Below are 26,239 nucleotides of genomic sequence, written 5' to 3'. Positions count from 1 at the left end.
GGAAAGCTCCTTCTTCCATTTGCCTCTCTAGGTCTCCCACACGTCGATCCTTTTTCTGCCCTCTGTGACACATCTGACACTCTGAGGGGAAGATGTTTCAGGGCTGGAGGTCTTGAGCCCCACGGGACATAGCCTGAGAAAGGCAGAAGAACCTGGAGGGTCGGGGGCTGGTATCAGGCTTGCCTGAGCCTGAGAGCCACAAAGCACAGCCAAAGATTGGAAACAGGCATTTATTGGGAGGTACAAAGAGTCTTTCCACTGAATTCTGGACACCTGTATCTAGGACCAAAGCCAAGGGTCCACTGAGGGTCCAGGAACCAGGTTGAGGGCAGCTCAAGGCTACTTATGGTAGAGCTGGGACTAGAACCTCAGCCTGGCATTTCCAATCCATCGAGTCCTTTTGTCAGATTATATCGTTTTCAAAGCATTTCCTCAATTTCATTTTGAAACCATGGGCTCAGTCACGAAGAAGGCAGTCCATTCATTAGTGCAGAAGAATGTTTGGTTTACTGAAATGTAGGGCAATTCCTTCCAGCTTCCAGAAGAGTTTGGAGGATGCAGCTATGAATAAAGTCCACGTGGTTGCAATGTTAGACTGGCAAAGGTTTATTTTTAAATACTTAATAACATTAAGTGTGTAGGAGCATCTTTGGTTGCCTGAAATGGTGAGACCGGGCATTTAGACAATCCTGTTTTTGACATAATTGTCCAGTGTGGAGGAAGAGTCTGTTTCAGGCCTCCCGTTTGTCTTGTCATCAGTTACAGCTGAGTCCATTTTCTCCTCTGATGGGTGTGCCTTGTTCCTTTTGGCAAATGCCTGGCTGATTTCTGCATAGGTTCTGTTTTTGGTCTCAGGCAGGACAAAATATAAATAAACAGCACCTGCGAAGCAGATTGCGGCAAAGACCAGGAAGCAGTAGGTGTCCAGACTTTTCTGTGGAAAGCAGAGACAAAAAACATGAAAGAGACCGTGACTCAAAAGGCTGTGAAGCCATCTCTGAACAGTCATTTTTATAGCTCCCCATTCATAAATCAGGAGTACTCCTGGATAAAACTCTGCTGTGTGAGGAGTGTAAAGCTGGCTCTACGAGCAAATGTGCCTTATAAATGTCTACATGAAACCTCTCAGAGGAGGCACGAATAAACCAGTTTCTGTATGCAGGGTGTCACGCAGGGTCTGAGCTCCCGCTCCCCACATAAGAATGCAGGATATGGTGAGGCCAAAAAGGAACACCCACGGAGCCATAGATAGGGGAGTCATACCACTATATTCTTGCTGGCGGCAGGGCGAGACACACGAAGTAGGATCCACGCGATCTGCAATCCGCTGTCCCCTTTTCTGCCTGCCAACCAGCCAACCAACCAATGCAGTCATGGCAGTTACATCAGCAGCCAATTGGCCAACTGACTACAGCCAATGGCCAACCCCCACCCGAGCCAGCACCCCCGCCACGCGAGGCCGAGAGCCTGGAAACTGCTCTCTGGGACTCTGTCCCCACGGCTTCAAACCCCCGTAAAGATGAGGAAGTGGTAGTCTTTTTTTTTTTTAAAAAAACAAGGCATATAAAAATTAATCATCATAAAAGCAAAACGTAGTATTACTGAATGTTATCTTAAATTCATATTTACCATTAACTACATTCACCTTCCCTGCCCCCATATGCACATGAGAAAAGTGTGATGTCAAAGGGAAGTGAAATTCCCCAGCTCATAAGAAAAATATAGAGCATAGACTAGGCCAAGAACACACCGTTTTTTCATAATATGCAAAAGATGTAACCCACTGATCAATACTCTGATATATATAGCCATGCACAACTAAGAGAGACTAGAAAAAAGAGAACTGTTGAATGCAATCACTCTATTGTAGGGATCCTGATTATAACAGCTGATGCCTGGACTAGAATGAGTCTGCCAACTGCACTAGACCTTGAGCTTCTCAGTGGCTCAGTCACTTCTGTAGCTCCTGTGCCTTATACGATGCCTGGCCACGTCGCTTCTCAATAAACGCTTGTTAAGTAAAAGACTATAGCTTCCAGCTGTCAAGGCTGTGACCTTTTCATGCGGCAAATGATTATCCAAAGATAAGGCGACACTGTCTTCAAATAATATTTCACAAGAAGCAATATCTTGATTTTAGTCAATCCCATGCTATTCTTTGATTTGACATTTAGTTTTGGAGTATGACATATAGTGCCGAAGAGCTTGATCTCCGGATCACATCCCAGATTCACCCTTTACTGAACAGGAGTGTTTTTGTGCCTCAGTTTCCATAGTTGTAAAATGAGGATGATAATGGTTGTAAGGATTAAGTGAGATACTCTCTAAAGTACATAGAGCAGTCCTGGATGGAGGAAATGTGCCACACCTGGGAGAGCTTAGCTCTGAAGGTATGTGTCTTCCACTTGTCCACGAAGATTCCATGAGCAGTACAGAGAAGGAGAGTCTGGGTTCTGAGGTCAACTGGGCAGGGTTCACATCCTGGCTCCATTATTTACATGTTGTGCCAACACTTAAGATGTGCCATTTAAGACAGGATGTCAATCCACTGGTTGAACTTTCCGCATTCCTGACACGGTGACATACACCACATATTGTTTTGAAAATGAAATGAGATACATCCGACTTGGCACTGAATATCTCCACTTTCATGCTGGATGGGTTTCTGGCGTTATCAAGCCCAAAGCGGAGCGGAGCATCCAGACCTACTCCTGCTCTGGTCGTCCCCACCTCAGTGGATGGCACCTCTGTCCTTCCATGTGCTTAGGCCACCCAAACACTTAGAGGCAGGCTTGGGCCCTCTTTATCTATCAAATCCATTCCTGCTCCATCAGGAAATCAGGTTGGCTCTGCCTTGAAATATATTTTGAATCTGCGCATTGGTCAGCACTTCTACTGCTACCATTTTGGTCAAGCCACCATCCTCCCTTGTGTGGATTGTTTCAATACCTTCTCAACTGATTTCCCTGCTTCTCGCTTTGTCCCCCTTAAGATTATTCTCAAGAAAGAAGCCAGAGCCATCCTGTGAAGCAAAGGACAGAGCTGTCACTGCTCTGCTCAAAGCTCACTCCGACCTCCTAAGTCGCACTGAGCAAAGCCCAGTCCTTACCATGTCCTAAGGCCACTGCCCATGTGGCCACCTTACTTCTCTGACCTCACTCTTCCTCTCACTTCCTCTATTCCAGCTATACCGCCTTCATGATATTCCTCCAACATCCTGCCTCAGGATCTTGGCACATGCTGTTCTCTCTTCCTGGAATAATCTTCATCTAGACATGTGCACATCCTGCTTTCTCATTCCCTTTCATCTCAGCTCATAGGCCACTTTCTCAGAAAAGTTGACTCCATTTCTAAAGGGCGCCTCCTCAGCTCTCCACTTACCCTGTGTCGTTGTTCGTCAAACCACTCACCAGGACCCAACATTACAGCATGTACCTACTTGTTTATTAACGCTCTCCCCCAGCAGGAGGTAGGCTACCCAAGGACAGGAGCTGTTGTTTTTCTTCTTGTAGTCCCAGGACCCGAAGACTGGTTGGCACACGATAGATGCCCAACAAATGTTTACTGAATGTAGGAAGGCACTGAGGCTCAGAGAGTCTCCCTCCCTACCCCAGGCCACACCAGGAGCCATTTGGGATCTCTCTGCCACCTGCATATCTGCCACCTGTTTGGCTTCTTTTCCCAAGAGACCCTATGGGAGTCACTAGGCTTTTCCTCACAGTTTCACAAAATTGAGTCAAGAACCCTGTAACTATTGCAGCCACCCAGGGAAAGGACACTTACCCCACTCAGGAGTCTCGGGGGCCAAGTTATGGGAAGGCCAGGTGAGGGGACCCACCTCCTGGGCACAGGCTCCGCCTCCTCACCCCCAGACGCAAAGTCCTGCTGCTCTGTCTCCCCCTGTGGTGGCTGTCCTTGTGGAGGGCTAGAGCCTGCAGCAGATACATGCTCACCCCCCGCCCCCCATCTGTGCACACAGAATTCCATAACCCTAGAGCTGGCTCTGCAGACAGCAGACACCTGCTCCTGAATGAGGGAGTTGGGAGGAGGCTGCGAGGCTGGCTTCAGAAGTGAGAGGAAAGAAGGAACTCCATGAAGGAAGCCCCTTTCCTGCCAGTCACGGAGCTGTCACACGCGTGCTCATTTGCTGACACGGGGAGATAGGCCTACTTGGTCCCTCTTTACAGACGAGGAAGGAAACCAGGGCACAGGGAGGTCATACTTCTTGCCCAGGGTCATGCATGCCGCTAGGACGTGGCAAGCCTAATGCTACCAGTAGCACTGTTTAACTAATGTTGACTGATTTAACGTTTGCACCAACTAGCGGTGTAGGTATTATTTCACAGATGGGAAAACGGAGAGTGGTGACGTTCTTAGTCCAGCGTTTAGAGGCTTAGAGGCAAATCTGGCAGTCAGATCCCCGAGCCCATGTTCTTCCCGGCTTAGAAAGTTGGGACAGGAGAGAAGACAGGGAGGGACCTGGCCAACAGTCAATGGGAAAGAAAAAACCCTCGGGCCACTCCAAGCCCAGAAGTTCAAACAGAAAGTCAGGGCCTGCTCTGGAGAAGGGCTGAGAGGAGCACATGATGGCAGGAGCCAAATGGTTAGGAGCTGGCATTCTCCCTGCTCCTGGCAGCCGCAGGACATTTACTGGGATCTGCCTGAAATAATTTCCTGTCGGCAATCACGCGACAACCTGGCATTACTGTGAGTGTGTGATTATGTTTAATCTGGGAAGAGACATGCTCTGATGAAGTCCCTACTGGGTGCCAGCAGTATTCTAGCCTTTACCTCATCGGATCCCCACAGCCCACATGGCGATAGAGCCATTTTCATTTCCATTTTACTAAAGATGAAATCGAGGATTAGACATTTCCTGGAACATGTCCAAGTCTATGCAGTGATAAATGGGAGTCAGGACTTCGGCTGGAGTGGGACTGACGGGAGCTCTCGCTCTCCATTGTTTATCATGACTCACTACTGAGTGGGGCAGAGGAAAGGTTACTGGGATCCCACAGTGTCCCCCAATAACAGATGGGAAGTAGGGCTTCTTAACCTCCTTTTACAGGTGAGAAAATGGAGCTCAGAAAGGCCGAGTGATTTGCCTGTGGTCACACAGCTGGTGAGAGCTGCACCTGGATTTGAACTCATGTCAGCCTGACCTGGAGGCCATCGTTTCACTTCGATACCTGCCTCTCTTGGGCAAATTCATTCAGTGCAGTCAGTCCTGGTCCTGCAAAACGAGTGGCACAGAGGATGTACGTGTCACTTTTTACCTGTCTCCTCTTTTACTTCCAAACAGCTCAGTAATCTACTGTCTGCCCCTGAGAAGTTATTCAAGCCTAAGTTATGGCTGGTGTTGGAGGGCTGCCCAGTGCCCCCGAGCAGGGAGTTTTTTGGCAACACGTGTGTCGTGGGAAGGAGCCCGCCTGAGAATTAGCAGTTCTGCCTCCATCAAACACTCAGCTTGTCGCGTGACCCTGGGCAGTGGCCACACCCTATCTGGCCTTATGTCCCCCATTAGTAAAATGAATGTAACCGCGCTCAAGGTTCACATTCATAAAGTTTTGTCCATAAATGAAAAACATCGATCAATCTGGCTGCTTTAAAATTAAGAGTGTCTGTTCATCAAAAAGCCCCATAAAGAGTACAAGGGTCACACACCAGGAAGAGGTCCTGTGATATGCAACGAACAAAGAATTAGCAGTCAAATTAAAAATACAACCCAACTCTTATGAGTCAATAAGAAAAAGACGGCTAAATAGAAAAAAGGGCAGGATGTCCAGACAAGCGTTCCACAGAAGAGCAAACACCAGTGGCCAATAAGCAGACAAAAAAGTCATTCGGGATAGCAGAAGCTAAAACCGTCATGTCACACCATGTCACACCTGTCAGACTGGTAAAAATGGAGCAGGTCTGACAGGACAATGCCAAGTGCTGAGCAGGCTGGATTTTCATAGTCGGGGTGACGCTGTGAGCGCTACAAGTGCTGTGCACGACAGCGACTCCAGGGGACGCTGTCAGCATCCTAGGATCCCGCAGCCCCACTCCTGCGCTGCTCTTTGAATTGCAAATGGTGAGAAGTTCAGTTCCTCAGTCGTGCTAGCCCACTAGCCGCATTTCAAGTGCTCGAGGGTCCCACATGGCTAGTGGCTTCCTCAGAGCAGACAGCCTACACTGCCATCAGCTCAGAAACTCCCGGGCATGTTTGTGGTAACGCTATTCATAGAGCAGGAAACAGGAAAGACTCAGGTGCTCTGGAAGGGGGAAGGGAGGATACGCGGGGACCCATCCAGACAAGGCAGTTCTATAGAGCAGTGAGAAACAATGACCGAAACTACGCATGTCACCACGGCTGGACACAGCAATGCCTGCTGAGCCAAAGAACAAGGCACAGAAAAATACCTTCCGACGATTCTCTTTCCATAAATATCAACAAACCCCAGGCCAAGACAGGACCTGGCTCACTGTAGCATTTTCTAAATAAAACTATGTTGAATGGATGCTGGATGAATGATTTAAATCACAGGACTTTTACGGAAATGCATGAAACGTATGAAGAAAGGTGGTCCAAGTTAGTTCCACGATGTGACAAAAATATAATTCTCCTGCTTCGTTTCCACTGCCACCCACAGAACTGGGACGCTGGCTCACTAGTGAGTCACCCCGGGCTCCCGAGTGAGTCAGTGCACGGACCACCGCTTTAAAATTGACAGGAAGTCAGGCGCCTCACACTTGGAATTGCGATTCTGAGAAGAGCTTTCAAAGGCGAGGCGGCTGTGCTTTATGAGCAGAGTGGGATGTGTCTGGAAGGCAACAGGGAGCTTGGTGATGGCTGACCTCACTGGTGTGTGTGGTCCCTCAGTCGCTGTCACTGCACACCTGAGACCTTGTTGGAGCTGCCCAGGAACTTCTGCGGTAGACACAGCCCTGGGGCTGCCTGCTGGCATTTCAACCCCTCATGCTCTGCAGGACGCCCCACTAACAGCTCTGCCAGCATCTGCCACTTGCAGCCTGCCTTGCGCCCGGCAAGCCTGCCCATCCTCCACCTGCGCTCAGAAATGGTGCTGCCATCCTCCCACCCGGCCCCGACGGACACCTGGAGTCACTGCTCATGACTCCTTCCCTGTCTGCCTGTTCTGCTAAGTTCTGATGACTTTATCCTGAAATATCTCTTTTCTTTTTTAAAAAATAGACAATTTTTAAATCAAGATAGAATTTTACGTATAGTAAGTAAGTTGCACAGATCTTAAACGCCCAGTTCAACGGGTAACTAACACCTATATCAAGATGTAGAACCTTTCCACCACTCTAGAAAGTTCCTTGTGCCATTTTCTAGACAATGACTCCTTTCCCCGCCCCACACCTGCCCCGCCGCAGCCCCCAACACACACAGAATTAACTACTGTTCTGGTTTCCATCACCTTTGCATCCATGTCGCCTGCCCCTGTCTGAATCTAGTTCCCACCAGGCGGCCGGAGTTCTTTTAAAAGCGCAAAACAAAGCATGTCTTAACATCATGCAGTGGTTTCTTGGATCCTCGGGATAAACTCCGAGCGCTCTTGTGCACTTGGTGCTGTGGAGGATTTGGCCTCCCTGACCTCCCTCAGAATTACGTGCAGCCTCTCCGACCCTCAGACCCCTGCTCTGTGCCTGCTAGGGCTTCATCGCAGCTTTCTTCCCCACCAGGCACCATTGCCCTCCGTGCCACACATACTTACTCCCTCGGTCTCAGCTTGAAAGGTCCCTGCACCGCTCAGCCCATCTCGGCCCCCAGTCTACCTCCTCCTGTGAAGCACAAGCGACACCTTCTTGTCCCCAAGAAGGTTATGTCTATTCTTTCCTGCAGCCAGGGCAGGACCAGGCCGGAATGTGCACGGCCCTGCCTCCAGGACCCAGCACGATGCAGACGCCCGCAGGCACAGACCAGTGCGTGAAGACGTTCTCACGCTCCCTTCAGGCCCGAGGAGTATCACCTGCAGCATCCGGACAGGCCAGGGGGCAGTTTTATTTGCTTTTAGAGCCCGCCGTCCTAGAACTGTATCAGCTTTCCCCCTCCGTTGGCAAAGGCAATTGGGATGTGACCCATTCTTTTTCAACTTCCAAAGAATCATTTTCTCCCTTCCAGATTTCATTGAACTCAGAAGCAATTTTCTAACTCCAGTGGAAACAAGCAGGCATACATTGGCATGTAATTTCCTCTGAACCCGACAATATTGGTGCTAATGTCAGAGGCCAAATGGTCTGCAGGCTTTTACAACGAACGACCCAGACGCAAGGGATACCCTGACACTGGCCACAGCAGAGGCCCAGAGGAAAAGGCGGCCTGTGGCTGAGGACAGAGACAGTGATATCAGTCTCCCCCGGGGTCAAGGCAGCCCCCCCACTCACGCCATCTAGGGCATCTTGCAGGAATGGGGCGGCGTGGGTGGGAGAGAAGGGAGGACGAGGGGAAAAGGCACCCTTTGAGAAACAGTTTGTCCTGGATCCCCAGCTAGTTGGGGGCGGTGTCTTTTCAGCACTTAGCATGAATCGCTCTTTCTGTCGTGCCTCTTCCTGAGGGACCTGGGATCCCCCTGCAGGAAACAAGCTTTACGGGGCTGATAACGGTCATGGAACCAACTATTCCTGAGTGTCTGTGGGCAGATGCTGGCTCAGGTCTCGACTTCATCCCTAATTCCTATGAGAGCCTTACTGCAAAATGGGGGCAATCCTCTTGTTTTCTAGACAGGAAAATTCCAAGGCAGGGAGCCAGCAAAGTCAGACAAATTTGAGCAGCCTGCCCTTCACCTAAGCGCTGAGTGGCACAGCCAGGATTCACGGTCAGGCGGTCTGACCCCCCAGGTCTGTGTGGTTTCTCCTGTGTCTCATTTGTATCAAACATCAGACCTGGCAAATAAGGACAATAAGGGCAACAAACAACCATGGCAGCTGCCATTTGCCAAGCTGCTCTGTACTGGAGACAGGGCCAGTGGTACCGGGGCTGCCCCAGGCTGGGAGCCCCAGACGCAGAGCCTGATGGGGGTGTCAGTGCAAGTAGCTTCTTTGGAAGAGACCCACGGAACATTGGTGAGGGAGGGGTGGAGATGGGGAGGGGGGACCAACTGTTTGGGTTGCCTGGCACCAAGAGGTTTCCTAAGATGTGGGACGTATGACCATAGTCGTGGGCAAATGGGGACAAGTTGGTTGTCTTGGCCAGGGAAGGTGCTGTTGGCTGAACTGTGCTCCCCAAGAGATATGCTGAAGTTCTAGCCCCCAGTGCCCGTGAATGTGGTATTGTTTGGAAATAGCGTTCGCAGATGTGATCAAGTCAAGATGAGTCATAATGGACTCTGGTGGGCCTTAAATCCTTATACAAAGGGACATGGAGAAATATACCCAGGGGGAAGCCCACGTGATGATGGAGGCGGAGATTAGAGTGATGCTGCCACAAGCCAGGGAATGCAGCAAACCACACCAGCTAAGAGAAGGGTACGGCACAGGCCCTGCCAACATCTTCATCTGATACTTCTAACCTCCAGAACTGGGAGAGAATACATTTCTATTGTTCGAAACCACACAGCTTGTGGTACTTCGTTATGGCAGCCCTAGGAGACTGAGACACACAGGCACGTGTCCAAGCAGAGCTCGGCGCTGCTTCTCGGGACCTCTGCCTGGAACGCTTTCCCCCCTGCATGGAGCAGAGTTCCACTCGGGCTTCAAAGCTGAGCTCTGTGCCTCCTGGGCCGTGCGCTGCAGTGGAATAACCACTCCGTCTGTGGGAGCTGCTGCAATGTTACACACATTGGGTGGTAGGACTTCTCATGCTCTGCGTGGGAGGACCACCCCTGGGGTTCATAGCTGCCCCCTCCCACAGCCCATCACCACCCATGGGCGCCAATGTGTTCCCAGCACCTGCTGTAGATACTTAGCAAGGATTTATGGAATGAATGAATGGATGGATGGATGGACGGATGGTTGTGTGCACTTTGAAATCTAAATGGTTTGGGGGTTTGAATGTAGGTCTACTCTTCCATAGCTGCGTGATCCTGGCCCAGTCATGAGACTCTGATTTCCCATATAATGCAATCAAGTGTGTCCTGTGTCCCATTGTGGGTCCTCGACAGATGTTTGCTCTCACCCAGCCACTCATTCGGTCATGGCCAGGCCTCATGCCACTTGTCCGGACACGTAGTGCCCAGCCTGCAGGCTCTGGCTGCTTGTTCTGGAGACAGACACAAAGTTCATGCTCATGGAGCCACCATTTTGACCTGTACATGGGAGCGCTCTCTGAAGACTGGATTTATAATGATGGACTCGCATCCTCCTTTAGGAGCCCGGAGACCTGTTTCCAGAGCACTCCAAAGGAAGGCTTGATGACCACTTGGCAGAGACGAGGTAAGGGGACTCACACATTCATTGGGGTTCCCCTCCTCCCCTGAGACCTGTCAGGTCCTCACTTTCTCCTTCTCCCAGCCCCGTGTGTGTCACACAGCCCCACCAGCTTTTCACACCGTGCTGCCCTGACCAAGGTGTTCCTGCAGAGAGAGCTCTGAGTTGGGAATTCTTCCCTGGCTTTTCCACACCACCTGCCCACATTCCTCACGTGGCTCCTGGGGCTTCCGGAGGAGAGGGTGCCCTGCTGGAAGTGAGCCGGTTGGAATGAAGGTGACTTGACAACATGTTTTTACACGGTGCATGATACATGGAATTTGTCTTACACAGTGACGAGCACATCACAAAAATGATGAGGCTGAGCTTCTCAGATTCTAACCTAGGTTTCCTTGCATACCTTCAGTGATGGGAAGCCCACTCCCTCTGAAGCAGCCCTTAGCATTTAGAGGAAGCTCCCGGAAGGTGCAGAAGGGAGGAAGAGGGTTAAGGGTTTGGGCCAAAGTGCATTTCTCCTTTCCTTAGGCCAATAGCCAGTTGAGAGAGAATCAGCCTCTGCTCTACAGAGGGCTGCCGAATCAGAGGGCACCCCAGGAGCAAGAGACCCCCGGCCAGTCATACCTGGATGAACGGGAAGAGGAGCCCCACCATGAAGTTGGAAAGCCAGTTGACGGTGCCCGCGACGATGAAGGCCGCAGGCCGCTGGGATTGCTGGAAGAACTCGCCGGTCAGGATGAACGGGACGCCGCCTGCAGTCAGAGTCAGGGCACAGAATCAGTCAGCCCCGGAAGGCCATGCCGCCAGCGCCCACCTCCACATGGCAGGGAGTTGCCCTCTCGGGTAGAGCAGGCTCTGCGTGGTGTGAGCGAGGGCTTCGGGAGTGACTGCTGGAGGCCCAGCACGTACGTCCTAAGGGTATAAAAACCGCTTCTCTGACCTGGCCCATCCAAATGACTCTCCAAACGCCCCCTGAATCAAGCTGTGACCTGCCACAACTGAGTAACCGTACGTGTCAGTTTGACTCACAAGGCCACTGACACTGGCTGACTATATTGTGTCCAGAATGTTTGTAATTTAATCTTCAGAATAACTGAGGCAGGTACTGGCTACCACATTCCTTTGGAGAGGAAACTGAAGCCCAGAGAGGTTGCCTGACTTACCCAACGTTACCCAGCTCCTGAGCAGCGGAGCCAGAACTCAGGCTTGGGACTCTGGCCTCCAAGCCTCAGCTTTCCCTGCTAATTCTTGCTAGAGAGAGGATGGAGGGCCCTGCCCCACAGGCTGCCCTTTTGCCCTCCTTATCGCCCCTGGATTGGATGCGTGGCAGGCCGCAGTCCCTGAGTCACCCTGGCGGTGGGGTGTTACTCAGTGGAAACACCATGGACATAATCCTTTATTTTAAGAGACTGTCCTGTGCAATTGCACAATGGGATGTTTACTACCCCTCGCCTCCTGGTGCCAGGGTACCCTCAGTAACTGTGGCAACCCAAACTGCCTTCACGTGTTGCTAAATGTCCTCAGGCACCATGCGGGGCTCAGAATCTCTGAGGTCTGCACCTTCCCCTCCCCCACGTCCCACGCAGTGAGACTCAGGATGGGGACCTGTGCCCAGACCCACATTGCTGGGGCCCTGTTTGCACCCTTCCCTCCCCAGCTGGAGTCCCCACTCTGTCAATCAGACCTACACCTCGGCGCCCACAAACAAGATGGGGCAGGTGGTGGCAGAGAGCCTGAGGGACCGTTACCAGTCTCAGTTTGGAAGCCACTCGGCTGGGGTCACTCATTCCACCGACAGCCAAGGATTACAGACGTGGTTGATGGCTGAGAGTGACAGTGTCCCTGACTCTGTGGGAATCCGTCTTCTGGCGGGGGCGGGAAGATGACATATTTACTGAAGAGGAAGTGAGTAAATCAATAATTACAACATGTGATAAGCACCCTGGAGGACACGCTCAGGGCGGTGTGTGTGTGTGTGTGTGTGTGTGTGTGTGTGTGTGTGTGTGTGTGTGTTGGGGGTGGAGTCTGTGTTAACAGTGGTCATGGAGGGCTCTCGGGAGGTGACGGCTGAGATGAGGCCTGAAGGAGGAAACACAGCTTGTGCAGATTTGAGGAAGGCCCTGCCAGGTGCAGGCATGGGCGGGCGCAGGTGCTGGCGGGTGAAAGGAGTGAAAGGGTGAAAGGTCTAGAACAGAGGCCAGTCTGGTTACTGAGGGGAGGCAGAGAGGAAGGGGATGGGGTGGCAAGGGGAGCAGGGCCAACTCGGCAGCCGCTGGTAGGTCAAGGGGAGAGGTCTGCTATGGAAGGAAACCAAGGAGGGGTTTTGAGCGGGGGTTGATGTGATCACTTCCAATTTCACAGAGATTCCTGCTATTTGGAGAAAGGACTGGAGAGGGTGGGACAGGATGCAGGAGGCCACCGGGTGGTGGTGGTGGAGGGCAGAGTCAGTGGTTGTCGTGGGGACTCGGATGGTGGCAGTGGGGATACAAGGCAGGGGCCGGATTCAGACACTCTCCACCCCACGGAGGCAAAGCTGTCAGTGTGAGCACTGCAAATCACCACACTCAAGTTCAACCAAGCAACCCGAGGTCAGAGAGGCAGGGCCAACTCAAGCCGGTGTCTCTCCAGAGCTTTCACCGATATCGCCCTACTCTGCTGCCAGAAAGCAGTGGGCTCCAACACATCAAAAATAACTCAGAAGGGACAATCCCTCAGCCCCTGGGGCAGGCAGCGTCTCCATTTACCTGGCATCTTTGACAGAGCGTACATACTCGATCAGTATTTCTTACTTGAATTAAACACTCAAAATTGGATTTTGAAAAGATTTGATGTGCTGTTTACTACAAAGAAAGTGGACTCTCTATATCTTAAAAGTATCCATCAAAATGTGCAAGAACAATGGTTACACATTGAAATGTGCTAAAACCAGCCGTTAGGTCTGTAGAGCGCATTGTCAGAAAGAGTTTGTCACACACTCAGTTTGTGGACACCCCTGGGAGCCTTGCAGCTCTGATTATGAAACTGAACTGCTGGCAGTTAGAGGGTGGGGGTCTGGGGTGCTGCTCAATGTACAGGACGGCCCCCACCACAAAAGATTACCCATCCCCAAACGCCAGTAGTGCTGAAGTTAAGAAGCCCTGGTCTAGAATTTTCTCCCACAAGGCACGTAATATATTAAAGTCTGCCGTAATAAAGGGAGGGAGGCAGGGGAAGAAGCTAAAACTCACCGAGCACCTTCTGTGTGCCAGGCACGGTGCGTGTCACTAAACAGTCCTCATCATAGTATAAGGAGGAAGCTGTTAGTCTCAGCAGCTTAGGAAAGTGAAGTGACTCTCCATGGATGTCACGAGTGACAGGAGTGGTAGCCTGATCTGACCCAAGCCCGTGCCTCTCTCTTGTGGTGCCATACGGCAGGGGCAAGTTCCCTACTCCCTTTCCAGAACAAAAAGAAGGAAATGAGTGGGAGACGGTTTGATGGTCTTTGAAGCCCTCCCACCACTGCACTGATGAGCCAGCCCAAGGTCCCTGCAGGGAAGCTGGTTTGCAGGACCCATGCTTTGCCCTCTTGGCAAACAGAGCATTTCAAAGCATATGGCTCCCGGATCAAAGGATGGAACGTGGGGCCAAGTGCCTCGCCTGGGACACTTCTGCCTCCAGCCAGCAATTTCAGGCGGGTGGGGAGAGACTTTGGCACAGGCCACAGACCCCGGTCCTTGTTCTGATATTAGCTGTGATGTGTGTGGCCAATCACTTATCCTCTGAGCCCCAGTTTCCCTATCTGTGAAAGGGGCGCCCTGATCCAACAGGTGATGCATGTGAAAGTGACTGCTTATTACTGTTGTGTTATTACTACTACCGTGACCATTATTATTATTATTATAATTATTATTATTATTATTACTGAATGACTCGCCTCAGAGCAGCTCTCTGAGGACTTCTGGGACACACCTCCTCCAGTCTGTTACCCACAGGGCAGCCGAAGTGATCATTAAAACCCTCCAGTGGTTTCCCACTTCACTGGGAGTCACCCCTAAACTGGCCGTGGCTCTGGGGTTTGGTTCCTCCCCGCACCCCGATTTCATTCAGCTCCTTCTGCTGTTTATCTCGATCCAGCCACAGGCCTTCTTGCTCTTCCTGGAACCGCCTGGGGGCCCCTCGCCATGTGCTTACTGAGCTCTGGAACTGCAGCCAGTCTGAGCCGAGATGTTCTCGAAGCGTAAACTCCACAACGATCTCAAAGACTTACCATGAGACCGAGAAATGTAAAACACCCACGAACGCATATACTGACTGCATGTGGAGATGACACTGTTGGGAATAGATGGGGCTGAAAATAACACATTACTAAAAGTAATATTGCCTGTTTCTCTTGTACTCTTTTAATGTGGCTACTAGAAAATCTAAAATTACCTACGTGCCTTGAATTACATTTCTATAATTCGCCGCGCAGGTTCCTGCCTCAGCTATTCCGTCTGCCTGGATAGGTTCCCATAGCCATCTGCACGAGTCAGTTGCCCACTATGTGTAGAACTTTCCTCCAACGCCGCCTGCCCAGACAGGCCTTTCCTACAACTTTAGTTACAGTGCGCCCCCTACTGTTCCATCGGCCACTGTGCATTTCCTCATCTTGCGCCCCTCTTCCTCATGGCACTTATGACCACCCAGCTTTATGTGTTTACACTTTGTGGCTGGGCCTGACTCCCTCCCCAGAAGCATAAGCTCTGTGGGAGCTGTTCTAGACGCTCAACTCAACATCTGGAACATAGCTGGGCACAGAGTAGGCCCTCACTTACAGATGCTAGAAATATAGAAATGAACAAAACAGATAAAAATATTCAAAGGAAAAAGAAAAAGGGCTAAATTATTTTGTCCCTTCCCTGTCCTCAGCGGTGGTGGAAGCTGGGAGGCCTCTTGTTCCAGGGCCTTTCCTTTTAATCACTGCTATGGGCTGATTGTGCCCCACCAAGTTGAAGTCCTAACCCCCAGGACTTCAGAAGGGGACTACATGTGGAGATTGGATCTTTAAAGAGGTGATTAAGGTAAAATGAGGGCATAGGGGTGTGTCCTAAGGCAGTCTGACTGGGGTCCTTATAAGAAGAGGAGACCAGGACACAGACACGCACAGGGGGACGACCACGTGAGGACACAGGGAGAAGACGGCCGTGTCCACGCCAGGGAGAGAGGCCTCAGGAGAAACCAACCCTCTGTCACCTTGATCTTGGACTCTCAGCCTCCAGAACTGGGAGAGAATAAATGCCTGTTGTTTAAGCCGCCCGTCTGTGGTACTTTGTCATGGCGGACTGAGCAAACCGCTACAATCACTACACAAGCTGAGTGCTCAGGGCAGGGTGTGCTCTGGTCCCGCCTGCCTCTCAGTCCCCTCTGCTCACAGCCGCAGCTCCCCCAAGACACTGCCAGCCACCTGGACTACTCACTGGCCCATTTCCCAAGTATATCCGGCTACCGCATGAGTTAGCCTTAGGAAATGCTGCTGTTACCTGGGATACCTCCCCACCTGAAGATCTCCACATCTGAATCCCCAGAACCTTGAATGTGGGACCTTATATGACGAAAGAGACTTTGCAAATGTGCCCAAGTTAAGGATGTTGAGATGGGGAGATCATTCTGGATTATCCTGTCCAGTCCAGGCGGGTCCAGGGTAACCACAGGGCGCTTAGAAAAGGGAGATCAGAGAAGACAGACGCTGAGATGCTGCTGGCTTTCAGGACTGAGGAGGGGGCCACGAGCCATGGAAGTGGGAAAAGGCAAGGAAACAGCCCCCCTGCAGCCACAAGGCTCCAGCCCTGCCAACACCTCCACTCTGGCCCAGTGCAACTGACTGCAGACGTGTGAGCTCCAGGACCTCAGGAGAGCACACTTGAGTGGTTCTGAGCTGCCAAGTTAGAGGTCATCTGTGACAGCAGCCACAGGAAACGAACAAGGCCCCGCCCACCCCGACTGGCCCCCGAGAAGTGCTTCCCATTGACTCCCCAAGATGCAGACTGCACGTGCTCCTTTTTGACGCCTGCCCGGCCCTCCTCAGCAGAGGTGACCGCTCCTTGCCTTGCACACCCATGCGTCTAGTTAACGTGGACATTGCCCGGGGACTAGGATGTTAAAACAGAAGCTGCATTTGGACTTGGAGCCAAGAAACAGCAGAGGCAGGAATGTCAGGTCACCGCGTGCTGTATGTATGAGAAAGGCCAGCAAGGACTGGCTCACAGGCCTGGAGCACCCACACCGACTGTGAGACCAGAAATGGGTGAGAAAGTAGAGAAGGAGGGAGGATTTGTGTGGAGAGGCGGGGTGGGGGGCTGCGGGGGGCTCTTGCTAAGTAGTGAGCTCCTCCCTCTCCCCACCACAGGAGAGGGGTGGGGTACTCCAGTCACCCCAACTCCTCATAGCTGGAGTATGGGAATATCACTTTGTATAAGTGACATATAAGGTAAAAGATGTGATTAAGGTAAGGATCTTGAGAGGAGGCGCTTATGCTAGACTGTCACGGTGGGTCCTAGGTGCCATCACACGTATCCTTATAAAAAAGAGGCAGAGGCACTTTGGGGACAGACTTGTTGAAGAGAAGTCCATGTGAAGATGGGGCAGAGATCGGAGTGATGTGGCTACAAGTCAAGGAACGCCAGCAGGTGCCAAAGCTAGGAGAGAGGCATGGGACAGCTTCTGCCACGGAGCCTCTGGGGGAGCCCGGCCCTGCCCACAGCTTGACCTCCCACTTCCGGCCTCTGCTACCATGAGAGAATCCATTTCTGCTATTTGAAGCCCCCTGAAAATCACACTCTCGCCTTCTCAGAGGTTGCAAGGAATAGTTAAGCGACAAATTCCCCTGCCAGGCTCCTGGGGATGGCCTGAGGCGTGGGTATGAGGGAGACAGAGCTGGTGGAGGGCACAGGAACACCCTAGAAGCCAGGTGCTGGCCACAGACTCTAGTGGCTGCAGAGCTAGAGATTTCAAACCTCCCCACATGTCTGTTGAAAACCCCGGCTTCTGCACTGAAGCTTTGCAGGGCTCCACTTCTTCCTCAGACCAGCATTTGTTGGGATTGCTTTGGAGGCATGGTCCTTTCTGGAGAGGACTTGGCAGAAAATCGTAAAGAATGCTCCGATATTTTCATATTCTTGTCTCAGGAGATAAGCTCACTAATAAACTCTGCCTTAGGCTGTGGGAAAGAGATAAGGAGGAAAACGAAGCGTTTGGAAAACCATGAGGGAGGATAGCAGGAAAGATGAGATTTCAGAATCGGGTAGACGTGGGTTCAAATCCTGTCGGGGCCAACTACGTGCCCTGTGATGTGGGCGGAGGGGGGTCCCTAGAGCACAGGGGTCCTCATGCGGGTAGGCTGTCTCCTCTGGGGATGCCTGCTGTGAAGATCAGGGGAGGGTGGCAAAGTGCCTAGCGCTAAGCAGGTGCTCAGCTTACGGAAGACGATACTCTTCATTCTTAAAGTGCCCCTTGGTCTTCCTGAGGAAGCAGAATGTGCACCATAAGCTTGGCGGGCAGGCTGCCTCCCACCTGTTTGGTATTAGGTGTTAGATAATGGAACGCTCTCATTCCCCGTGGCCTGCATCTCCAGGAGATTGCACTGCCTTCGGCCAGGGTTGAAAAACATGGCTGCAGCCCAGGGGCTCTCAAATTTGGCTGCACGTTGATTTGGCTGCATGTGGGAACCACGCAGGAGTGTTAGAAAATATGCAGCCTGGTGCCACACCCAGATTATGCCTTGGTTGGCCTTGGAGGCAGCCTGGGCATCAGCATTTTAAAAAGCTTCCAAGGTGATTTAGCAGTGTTTGAGGACCGCTGCTCTGGCTCTAGTGGTGCATATGCAGTTCCTCTTTTTATGTTTGCATTTTTGCTGGCTGCTCCTGCTGCATGGAAATCCCTACTTCATAAACTAGCTCACTCCCCTTTCTTTCAAATGTCAGAGCTGAGGGGCTATAGCAGGGGCCGGCAAACTCTGTAAAAGGTCAGATAGGAAATATACGAGTATTAGGCTTTTTAGCCCATGTGTAGTATCTGTTATACATTCTTCTTTCTTTCTCTTTAAAGTGTAAAACTACCATTCTTTGCTTGTAGGTCATATGAAATAGGCCATAGGCCAGATTTGGCCTACAGGCTATATTTAGCTGACCCCAGACTAGAGAATTGTCTGTTTTATGGAGTGAATTGCCCATCAGTGGAAGTAATCAAGTCATGGTTGGAGGGATTCCTGGCAGGGAAACCATAGATGGGACTTAAAATTCCAATGAATAAATTTTATGTTCTTTTACTAAGTTGGGAATCCTTAGTACTAATTCATTCCACCTCCCAGGTACATTTTCCAATCTGCCAAATGACCTCTGAGTTCCCCTCCAGCTCTGAAATCGTTCCCCTGCTCTGTTGTGCCTCAGCTCATTGGGAAGCTCTGCACGTCAGCACAGCCTTCGTTTCAACACTAAGTCCTGTGATTTAGGTGTCTGTGACTTTAAGAGGCAAAGACAAAAGACCACTCTTGACTCCTATGTGCAGAGAATATCTGAAGCAGCAACAGCTGGAAAACACGAAAGTCAAAATATTCTGAATTCACCTTCAGCCAAGGAAAACGGACTAGATATGAATGGCAAAATCCTATCCTTCCACATAGACACAAACAGGACTGATTTACGATGATCCACAGTAGAGTCATCCTGGAAAGAAAAACAGAAACTTCCCCTCTTATCCCAAATTCTCTGTGTCGGCCTTGCAAAGTCAATTCCTAATTCCACTTAACTTTTAGCAAACAGACAATGAGCGTTGTCTATGTACACAAGTATGAGTTAGGACTGCAGGTCCTAGAACAAGACGGTGTGGATTCAAATCCAGCACTCGCCTCTTCGCTGTGTGACTTGGGGAAAATTACTTAATCAATCTGTTCTTTGTTTTCACCTATAAAATGGAAATCAAATTAGTTTGAGAAGTAAAGGTTTAGCAGTGGAACTGTGACTTATCTTCTGTTGTCCGGGACAGGGAAAGAAGAAATAAGAAAAAAATGATCTGGTTCACTTTGCTTGTAAACCTGCTAACCCAACCTCAAAATGGTATTTACCAGCAGAGAGATAAAAGCGTCCTTGTGTATAAGATGCTTGTAACGGGCTGTACCTGGTCTATTTAGATTGGAATGTATAGCTCCAGGCACAGCCCACTGGAAAATGTCAGCTATGTAACCATCAAAGTATAAAATGGCGATGTTTCATGAATAAAGTAGTTCCTGTGTGTAAGTGATACCCTGCACGGTTTTCTAAGAGACTTTGTATGTTCTATCTGGACCAGAATGCACCCAACGTGGCCAGGAAGACTGGGGAGCTGGTTTGGGGGCTTCGCGCTTCACCTGTGTCTTGTAATGACTGGTATTCTGTGAATTATTAGTAACGTTTGATTCTGAGTAAAATCTCTGGTTATTGTGTTTCGAGTTTGACAATCTGACTCGGTGTTATCTGAGATCCACACAATTAAAGCACTTAGAAAGGGCCTGACATGCAGTAAGTGCTCAATAAATGTTATCAGAGGACCGGTAAGAGGACTAGGTGAGGGCACAGAGAGAATGTGCTGTGAAAAGCTCAGAGCAGGGCACGCACGTGAATTCTTGAATCCTCTGCAACAGGGTACAAAGAGCACAGCATTTTAAAGCTCTGGGTTCAAATCTTGACCCTAATACTAGCAGTTTCATGTTAGGGGGCTTCATGACCTCTCTGGGCCTCAGTTTCCTCATTTGTAAATGGGAGCGGTTAATCCTAATTTCAAGACTTGTGCAGAGTAGGCGTGATATGTGTACATGAAAGTCGGTGAAAAAGAAAGGGTAAGTCCCGAATGCCATCACGAGTGTGGCATGGACTGGGCAAAGAGCAGGGTGGGGCCAGGGAAGGTCTAAGCCACTGCCCTGGGTTTACCCAGATCTCTTTTGGGGGCCCGCCCGTGTCTCCCTCTCGGGAGAGCTCTAGCTTTGACAGTGCCTGTCGCGCCCCCTTCGGTCTGAGTTCTCTGGTTGTAATTAAACCATCCTCAAGTCCCCGCTGAAAGCCTTCTGGGTTTCAGGCCAGTGCTGAGCACTTTGCAGGGAACTGGCGTTTCAAGCACAGAGCCTGCTCACGGTGAGAGAGCTAGCGGTCCACCGGCATCTGTGATCTACCTTCCACTGGACAGAGAGGGTGCCGGTCGGTGGCTACCCACCAGGGCCTCCATTTCCCAGCCCACCCTGCGTGTAGGTCGGGCCACGTGTCGTTCTCATCTCTGGGTACGAGTGATGAGATGGTGTTACACTGGTCACAGCTCTTCAGACGCTCGTTGTCCCTTCTGCCTGTTGGATCCTATTGGATGCAGTGACGAGGCTGGTGGAGCCACACACGGGTCCAAGCTGCCCACCCACCAGGGACACCAGCGAGCGATGGTTACATGAGTGAGCAGTCAGGTACTTTACTGCAAAGGCTTGCAATCTCTGCAATAACCCAATTAAATTAAACACAGGAAAGATGAGCCAGAGAAAGGTGCTATGGAGGAAGTAAACCAGGATGAGATGATAGAGAACGTATGCGTGCACGTGCGTGTATATACCTGCGTGTGTGTGTGCACGCACACGGGTGTGTACCTGACGCCCTCCCTATCATGCCACGGCCCATGCCCCCATCTCATTATAACAACCCAGTGTCCCAGACGGGCACAGATGCTTTTCATCCACAGCCACAGATGTGATAGGACATGGAACGTGATGGAAAATCAGCAACGCAAAGGGGAAATGGAACTTCAGTTCTATTTGTTCTGACAGGAACTTAGTGTCGCTTGTATCAACATGGAAACCCAAACAAAGGAGAACCACAGCAAGGCCTCCTGGAGAAATCTGTACAACTGTCAACTTGAACCAGCTTCTCAGTCCTGCCATGGCCTCTGAAGCCGTGGAATGGCAGGGAGTGGCAGGGCCCTCAGTCCCATCCACCCTGGCCATTTCACAGATGGGGAAGCTGAGGCCCAAGGAGAGGAGAGGACTTTTCCACTAGGGGAGTGAGTCCTGGGTAAACCAAGGCTCAGAACACCCCACACTCTTGCAGGTGGTGCAGGTGGTGGTTAGGGGCCTGGGAGTCAGGCAATTCTATCACTGCTCACTCTGTGCCAGTTGCCTTCCATCTCCACCTTCTCTAGACCTGTCACGAGCCTTAAATGAGTTAATGCAATGAAGTGCTTGGCCAAGTGTGGCACATACTCAGTGATCAATAAATTTTAGACATCACCACCATCACCACCATCACCACCATCACCACCACCATCATCATCGTCATCATATCTTCCACACTAAACTGTAACTACTGTGTGGGCACAGACTGTAACTTGAGTGTCTTCAATTCACTGCAAACTAGTGTGTCTGGCTCGTGGCCCTCACAGCCTTTAGTTGCTCTGTGTTGTTGTACGTGATCCTTAGCGCAGCTTCGGGTGAGCACATGACTCACCATCTGTGGGATGGCAATGAAGGCCGTCCTGCACTGACTGGGTGGGGAGCTCTCTCCCCCCTCCACTCCCAGTCAGGCCCTGCCCCTCGCTGGGCGGCAGACTCCCCATGTGTACAGTGAGCCCCAGGGCCAGCCGGTGCAGAAGGAGGGCGCCTTACCTGGACCGCTGCAGAAGGAGGCGATGATGGCCAGAATGCACGCGATGCTCAGGTAAGGGACCCAGGGGGCGTGGTCCTGCGAGGGAGCAGCGGCGGGCAGGTGAGGGGCAGGCAGGCTGGAGACCCGGGTTCCCACCCCAGCTCCTCCTCCATCCATCTGCATGACCTTCAACAGGTCACTTTACACGTCTGAGCCCCCGTTTCAGCATCCACAAAATGGGGATAATGATAAACCCTAAGCCAGTCCAGCTGCCTATTTTACAGCTGCAAGGAGTGGAGAGGTTAAGTGATCGGCTAATAGTTTCATGGCGAGTAAGGGGGAAAGCCAGGATCTTACCCAGGTGAGGCTCCAGTGCCCCTGCCAGCCAATGATGTGACAACTGTGCAAGTGCCTCAGATGGCAGTGCCAGGTATCTCAGCAGTCACCTAGTGCAGTCTCTTATATTCCATAGATGGGTAAACTGAGGCTCAGAGAGGGGATGTATCTTGCCCAAGGTCACAGAGCTCATTAGCAGCAACAGGACCGGAAGTCAGGTGTCTCATCTCCCAGTCCAGTGACCTGTCACTAAACCCTCCTCCCCAGCAGCTTCAGAGCCGAGATGCCCCTGGGAAACCACATCACAAGGGGTCTGCAGACAGTGCCGACTTCCCAAGGCACAGGCCCCGGAGCCGTGAAGCTGGAAGCAGCTCCTGCAGACCGCCCTCCGGGTGCGGCAGGCACATCCTCTCACCTGCAGCGTCAGCGTGACCGTGAGGATCCCGAAGAAGAGCGTCATCAGCCCAAAGCCACCAATGAGGAGCGGTCTCCGTCCCAGGCGCTCGATGACCAAGCCCTAGGTCAGGGTCAAAGACAGATGGTTACTCCTCCAGCTGTAGCAGTCAGAGAAGGGGAGCATGGTGCTGGGAACCAGCGCTGGGATCATGGTTAAAGGACGGCCTGGACCCGAGACAGGCCAGTGACTTCCTGCACAGTCACACCTCGAGAGGCAATGGTCGTTATGAGAGAGAAAGAGAGGGAGGAAGAAGGAAGTCACAATTGTCGACTGCTGTGTTGTGTCCATGCATTCACCTTTCCTGCTAATCTTCTTCTTTGGGGGCAGATAGGTTTATCCGCTAGGGAGTCTGGGAAATGAACCGAATGGACAAGGTTGCCGCAGCCTTTCCCTGCTGGGAACCCTGCTGCCAGGGAAGGCAAGATCTGTCATTCCTCTATGTTCCCACGTCGTAGATTTTATATGGGCACACTCCCAAAGCGGGAACCCAGGGGTGGGCGTGGGCACAGAGTTCTGTCGTTTTGTACTCTGTCCCTGTGCCTGGGTGGGTCAGTTTCATTCTGGGACGTGATACCAGGAAGCCCACGTGACTGCAGCCCCTGAAGCTGGGCCCCCCACCCAGCTTCCCGCAGCTGTAGGACTGTCATTGACCTCCATCCGGCTGGCCCTGTGCCTCCTTCTCAGTTGGGGAAGGGCAGGGCCCTTCATGGAGTTCCTTCAAATGCCAATGACCCTGAAGAATAGCGATTGTTGTTAAGTTTCAGAGACAGGCACACTCGGGCTTATATCTTGGGTCTACTACTTTCCAGTGTATAAACCTGGCATGTGACTTCCCTTCCCGGAGCTCCTGGGCCTTTATCTGTGAAAGGAGGACCAAAACACCCTCCAGCAAAGCTGTCTGGACGGGGCAGGTGGCTTAAATAAGACACTGCATTCAACACACACTAGGTCTTCTGATCATGGCAGCTGCTTTCCTCTCCTCTTCTCTCCGCAGCCCATTTCACAGAAAGAGAACACTGAGGATAGTTCATAATGGCTAACTCCAGTTGGGATGATATATGGTTATCATTTTACTTGTTACTTTTCAGCCTTTTCCAAATTTTCTACAGTGAGCCTTTTAACCTTAAAAAAACAAAAAAGACTAAAAGATGGACTTAGCTAAAGGCGTGGAGCTGCAAATCTCTACGCCCGGAGTCACAGATCTTCACGCTTTCTCCGTCTCCAATGATTTCCAATCCCCAGCCCGGCAACTTTTTATCACCATGTACTTGTGTTCTGCTGTAGTCTAAGGGTGCCACAGCCATTCGTACGGTTAACAGGACAGAGCCCACAGTTAAATTGGCACTGACGACGGAGTCTGCTCGTCACGGAACATGTGTGAGCTTTGTCTCAGAAGTATGTTAGGGGAGTTCAGTTAGAGTGCCCGGTGTCGGCGCTGACACGACTGGAGAAATGACCACAGTCATGGGGACACACGGAGGGGGCCACACTGAGATTAACGTGTGTTGCACTGTTACACTGAGATTCATGTGTACTTGCCACTGGCAGCAGTGTTTTGAGATTTTTGTTTAGTTTCTTCAAAGGCACCACCAACAATTTCAGAGTCAGCAAGTGTGTCCCAAACACAAAGCAGCTGAGAAGCACTGGCATCCAGAATCTGGATGCTTGCTTCATTTTCCTAAAGTCTCTGGCTGAACCAGGAAGCTGAGCCAATGTAAAGCTGGAAATGGTCTCCCTGATTTGGAAACAGTCTCTCAAGATGGCCTAGCAAGACACCAAGGAAGCAGCTGGAAAGAGAAAGAAGAACTGAAAACAACCCTCTCCATCCTAGTGGGACACAGAATCCTGCAGCTCCTTTCATCCTCCTTGCCTCCTGGAAGCCCCAGTAAGATGCCCTTTAAGTCCCAACCTGTCCAAAGGGGTGAGAGTAAACACGGTATTTCCACACATTAAAATCAGTCGTGAAGACATTAACTCAAGACGAGCAGCGGCCTCTGAAGGTTACTGACGCTAGCTGGGGATGGACTGTCAGGCTCCTGATGCTCCCGAGAAAGCCCCTCTGGGGACTCCAGAGCCACACGGTCTCATCCGTTCAGCAGCCACGCACCTGGCACCTCCTGTCCACCCACAGTGCTAGGACATCTGGTGGAATAATCACGGTGAAACAATTTTTTTCGGTGAGGATTTAAAATTCAACTTGATTGATGTGTAGTTAGATTCAATAACACGTACCCTTTTAGTTGTACAGTTTGGTGTATTTGGACAAATTTATACACCCATAAAACCATGACCACGTCAAGACGCAGAACTCCCATCACTCCAAAGCTCCCTTGAGCCCGTCTTCCTAGCCACGAGTAGCCAGAGATAGGCTTTGCATCACTACAGATTAGAGTTCCATATTGTCGATCGCTAGGCTTTGAGATTCATCCCTAGTGCATGTATCAATAGTTCATTCCTTTTTTATGCTCAGTAGCGGCCCTTCGCATGGCTACACCACAGTTTGTTTATGCGTTCATCCGTTGATGGACATTTGGACTGTTTCCAAGGTGGGCTCTTCGGAATAAAGCTGTTACAGACATCAGTGTTCATGTGTCTGTGTACACGCGTGCTCTGGTTTCTCTTGGGTAAATGCTTATGAGAAGGGTGGCTGCGATGTATGGAGAAAACTGTTATAAGAAACTGCCGAAGTGCTTTCCAAAGGGTTGTACCCTTCCAAATTCCCACCAGCTGTGCAAACATGTTCTAGTCGCTCCACAGCTCCAACACTTGGTATTATCGGCCATTGTAACAATCCTTGTAGGGAACGCTGGTATCTCATTGTGGGTTTTGGTTTTAATTTCCCTGATGACTAAGGGTGTTGAGTGTTTTTTCATCTGCTTATGGCTGTTTTTGGTATCTTCTTTTGTAAAGCATCTGTTCAAGGCTTTTGCTTAGTTTCAAGCAGGTTCTGGGTCTTCTTATTTTGTGTTTTAGTTTATTTGTTTTGGATACACGTCCCCGGTGAGACATGTTCTTTGTGAATATTTCCCAGTCTGACTTGCCTTCCCATTTCCTTAGCAATGTCTTTTAAAGAGGCACAGCTTTTCATTGTCATCAAATACAATTGATCACTTTTTAAAAAATGGTTCGTGCTTTTTTGTGTCCTAAGGAAACTTTGCTTACCCCAAGGCTGCAAAGACTTCCTCCTGTGTTTCCTTCTAGAAGTTTTATAATTTTAGCTTCTATGTTTCAGTACATGGTCCATTTTGAATTAAGTTTTGTGTATGCCATGAGGGAAGGGTTGTCTTCCATTTTTTCCCACGTGAATATCTAGTTTTCATGGCACCATTTATTATAAAGGCCACCTATCCTCCATTGAATTACTTTGGTACTTTTTGTATTTCTGGTCTCTATTCTGTTCCATGGATCTGTATGGCTGTCCTTATGCCAACACTATGCTGTCTTGATTACTGTATAGTAAACATTGCCATAGTAC

At 50.7% G+C, this 26,239-nt stretch overlaps 1 protein-coding gene across 3 annotated transcripts in view; it reads right to left on the bottom strand.

The window, feature by feature from the left end:
• Positions 1 to 216: 216 nt before the first annotated feature.
• The window catches only part of SLC2A9 (solute carrier family 2 member 9), a 125,630-nt gene continuing 99,607 nt past the window's right edge, over positions 217 to 26,239 (bottom strand). For all 3 annotated transcript variants that reach the window (XM_033105904.1, XM_033105903.1, XM_033105905.1), the window contains 4 exons: positions 22,723 to 22,824; positions 21,992 to 22,067; positions 10,993 to 11,120; positions 217 to 934 (listed from right to left, as the gene is read on the bottom strand). In XM_033105904.1, coding sequence (XP_032961795.1) covers positions 680 to 934; positions 10,993 to 11,120; positions 21,992 to 22,067; positions 22,723 to 22,824 — 561 coding nt within the window. In that variant the 3' untranslated portion in view covers positions 217 to 679. The remainder of the gene's footprint in view (positions 935 to 10,992; positions 11,121 to 21,991; positions 22,068 to 22,722; positions 22,825 to 26,239) is intronic.

This window comes from Rhinolophus ferrumequinum, chromosome 5 (assembly GCF_004115265.2).
Source record: "Rhinolophus ferrumequinum isolate MPI-CBG mRhiFer1 chromosome 5, mRhiFer1_v1.p, whole genome shotgun sequence".
NCBI lineage: Eukaryota > Metazoa > Chordata > Mammalia > Chiroptera > Rhinolophidae > Rhinolophus > Rhinolophus ferrumequinum.
The sequence above is the reverse complement of the archived record's forward strand: the minus strand, read 5'-3'. Positions and strand labels throughout refer to the sequence as shown.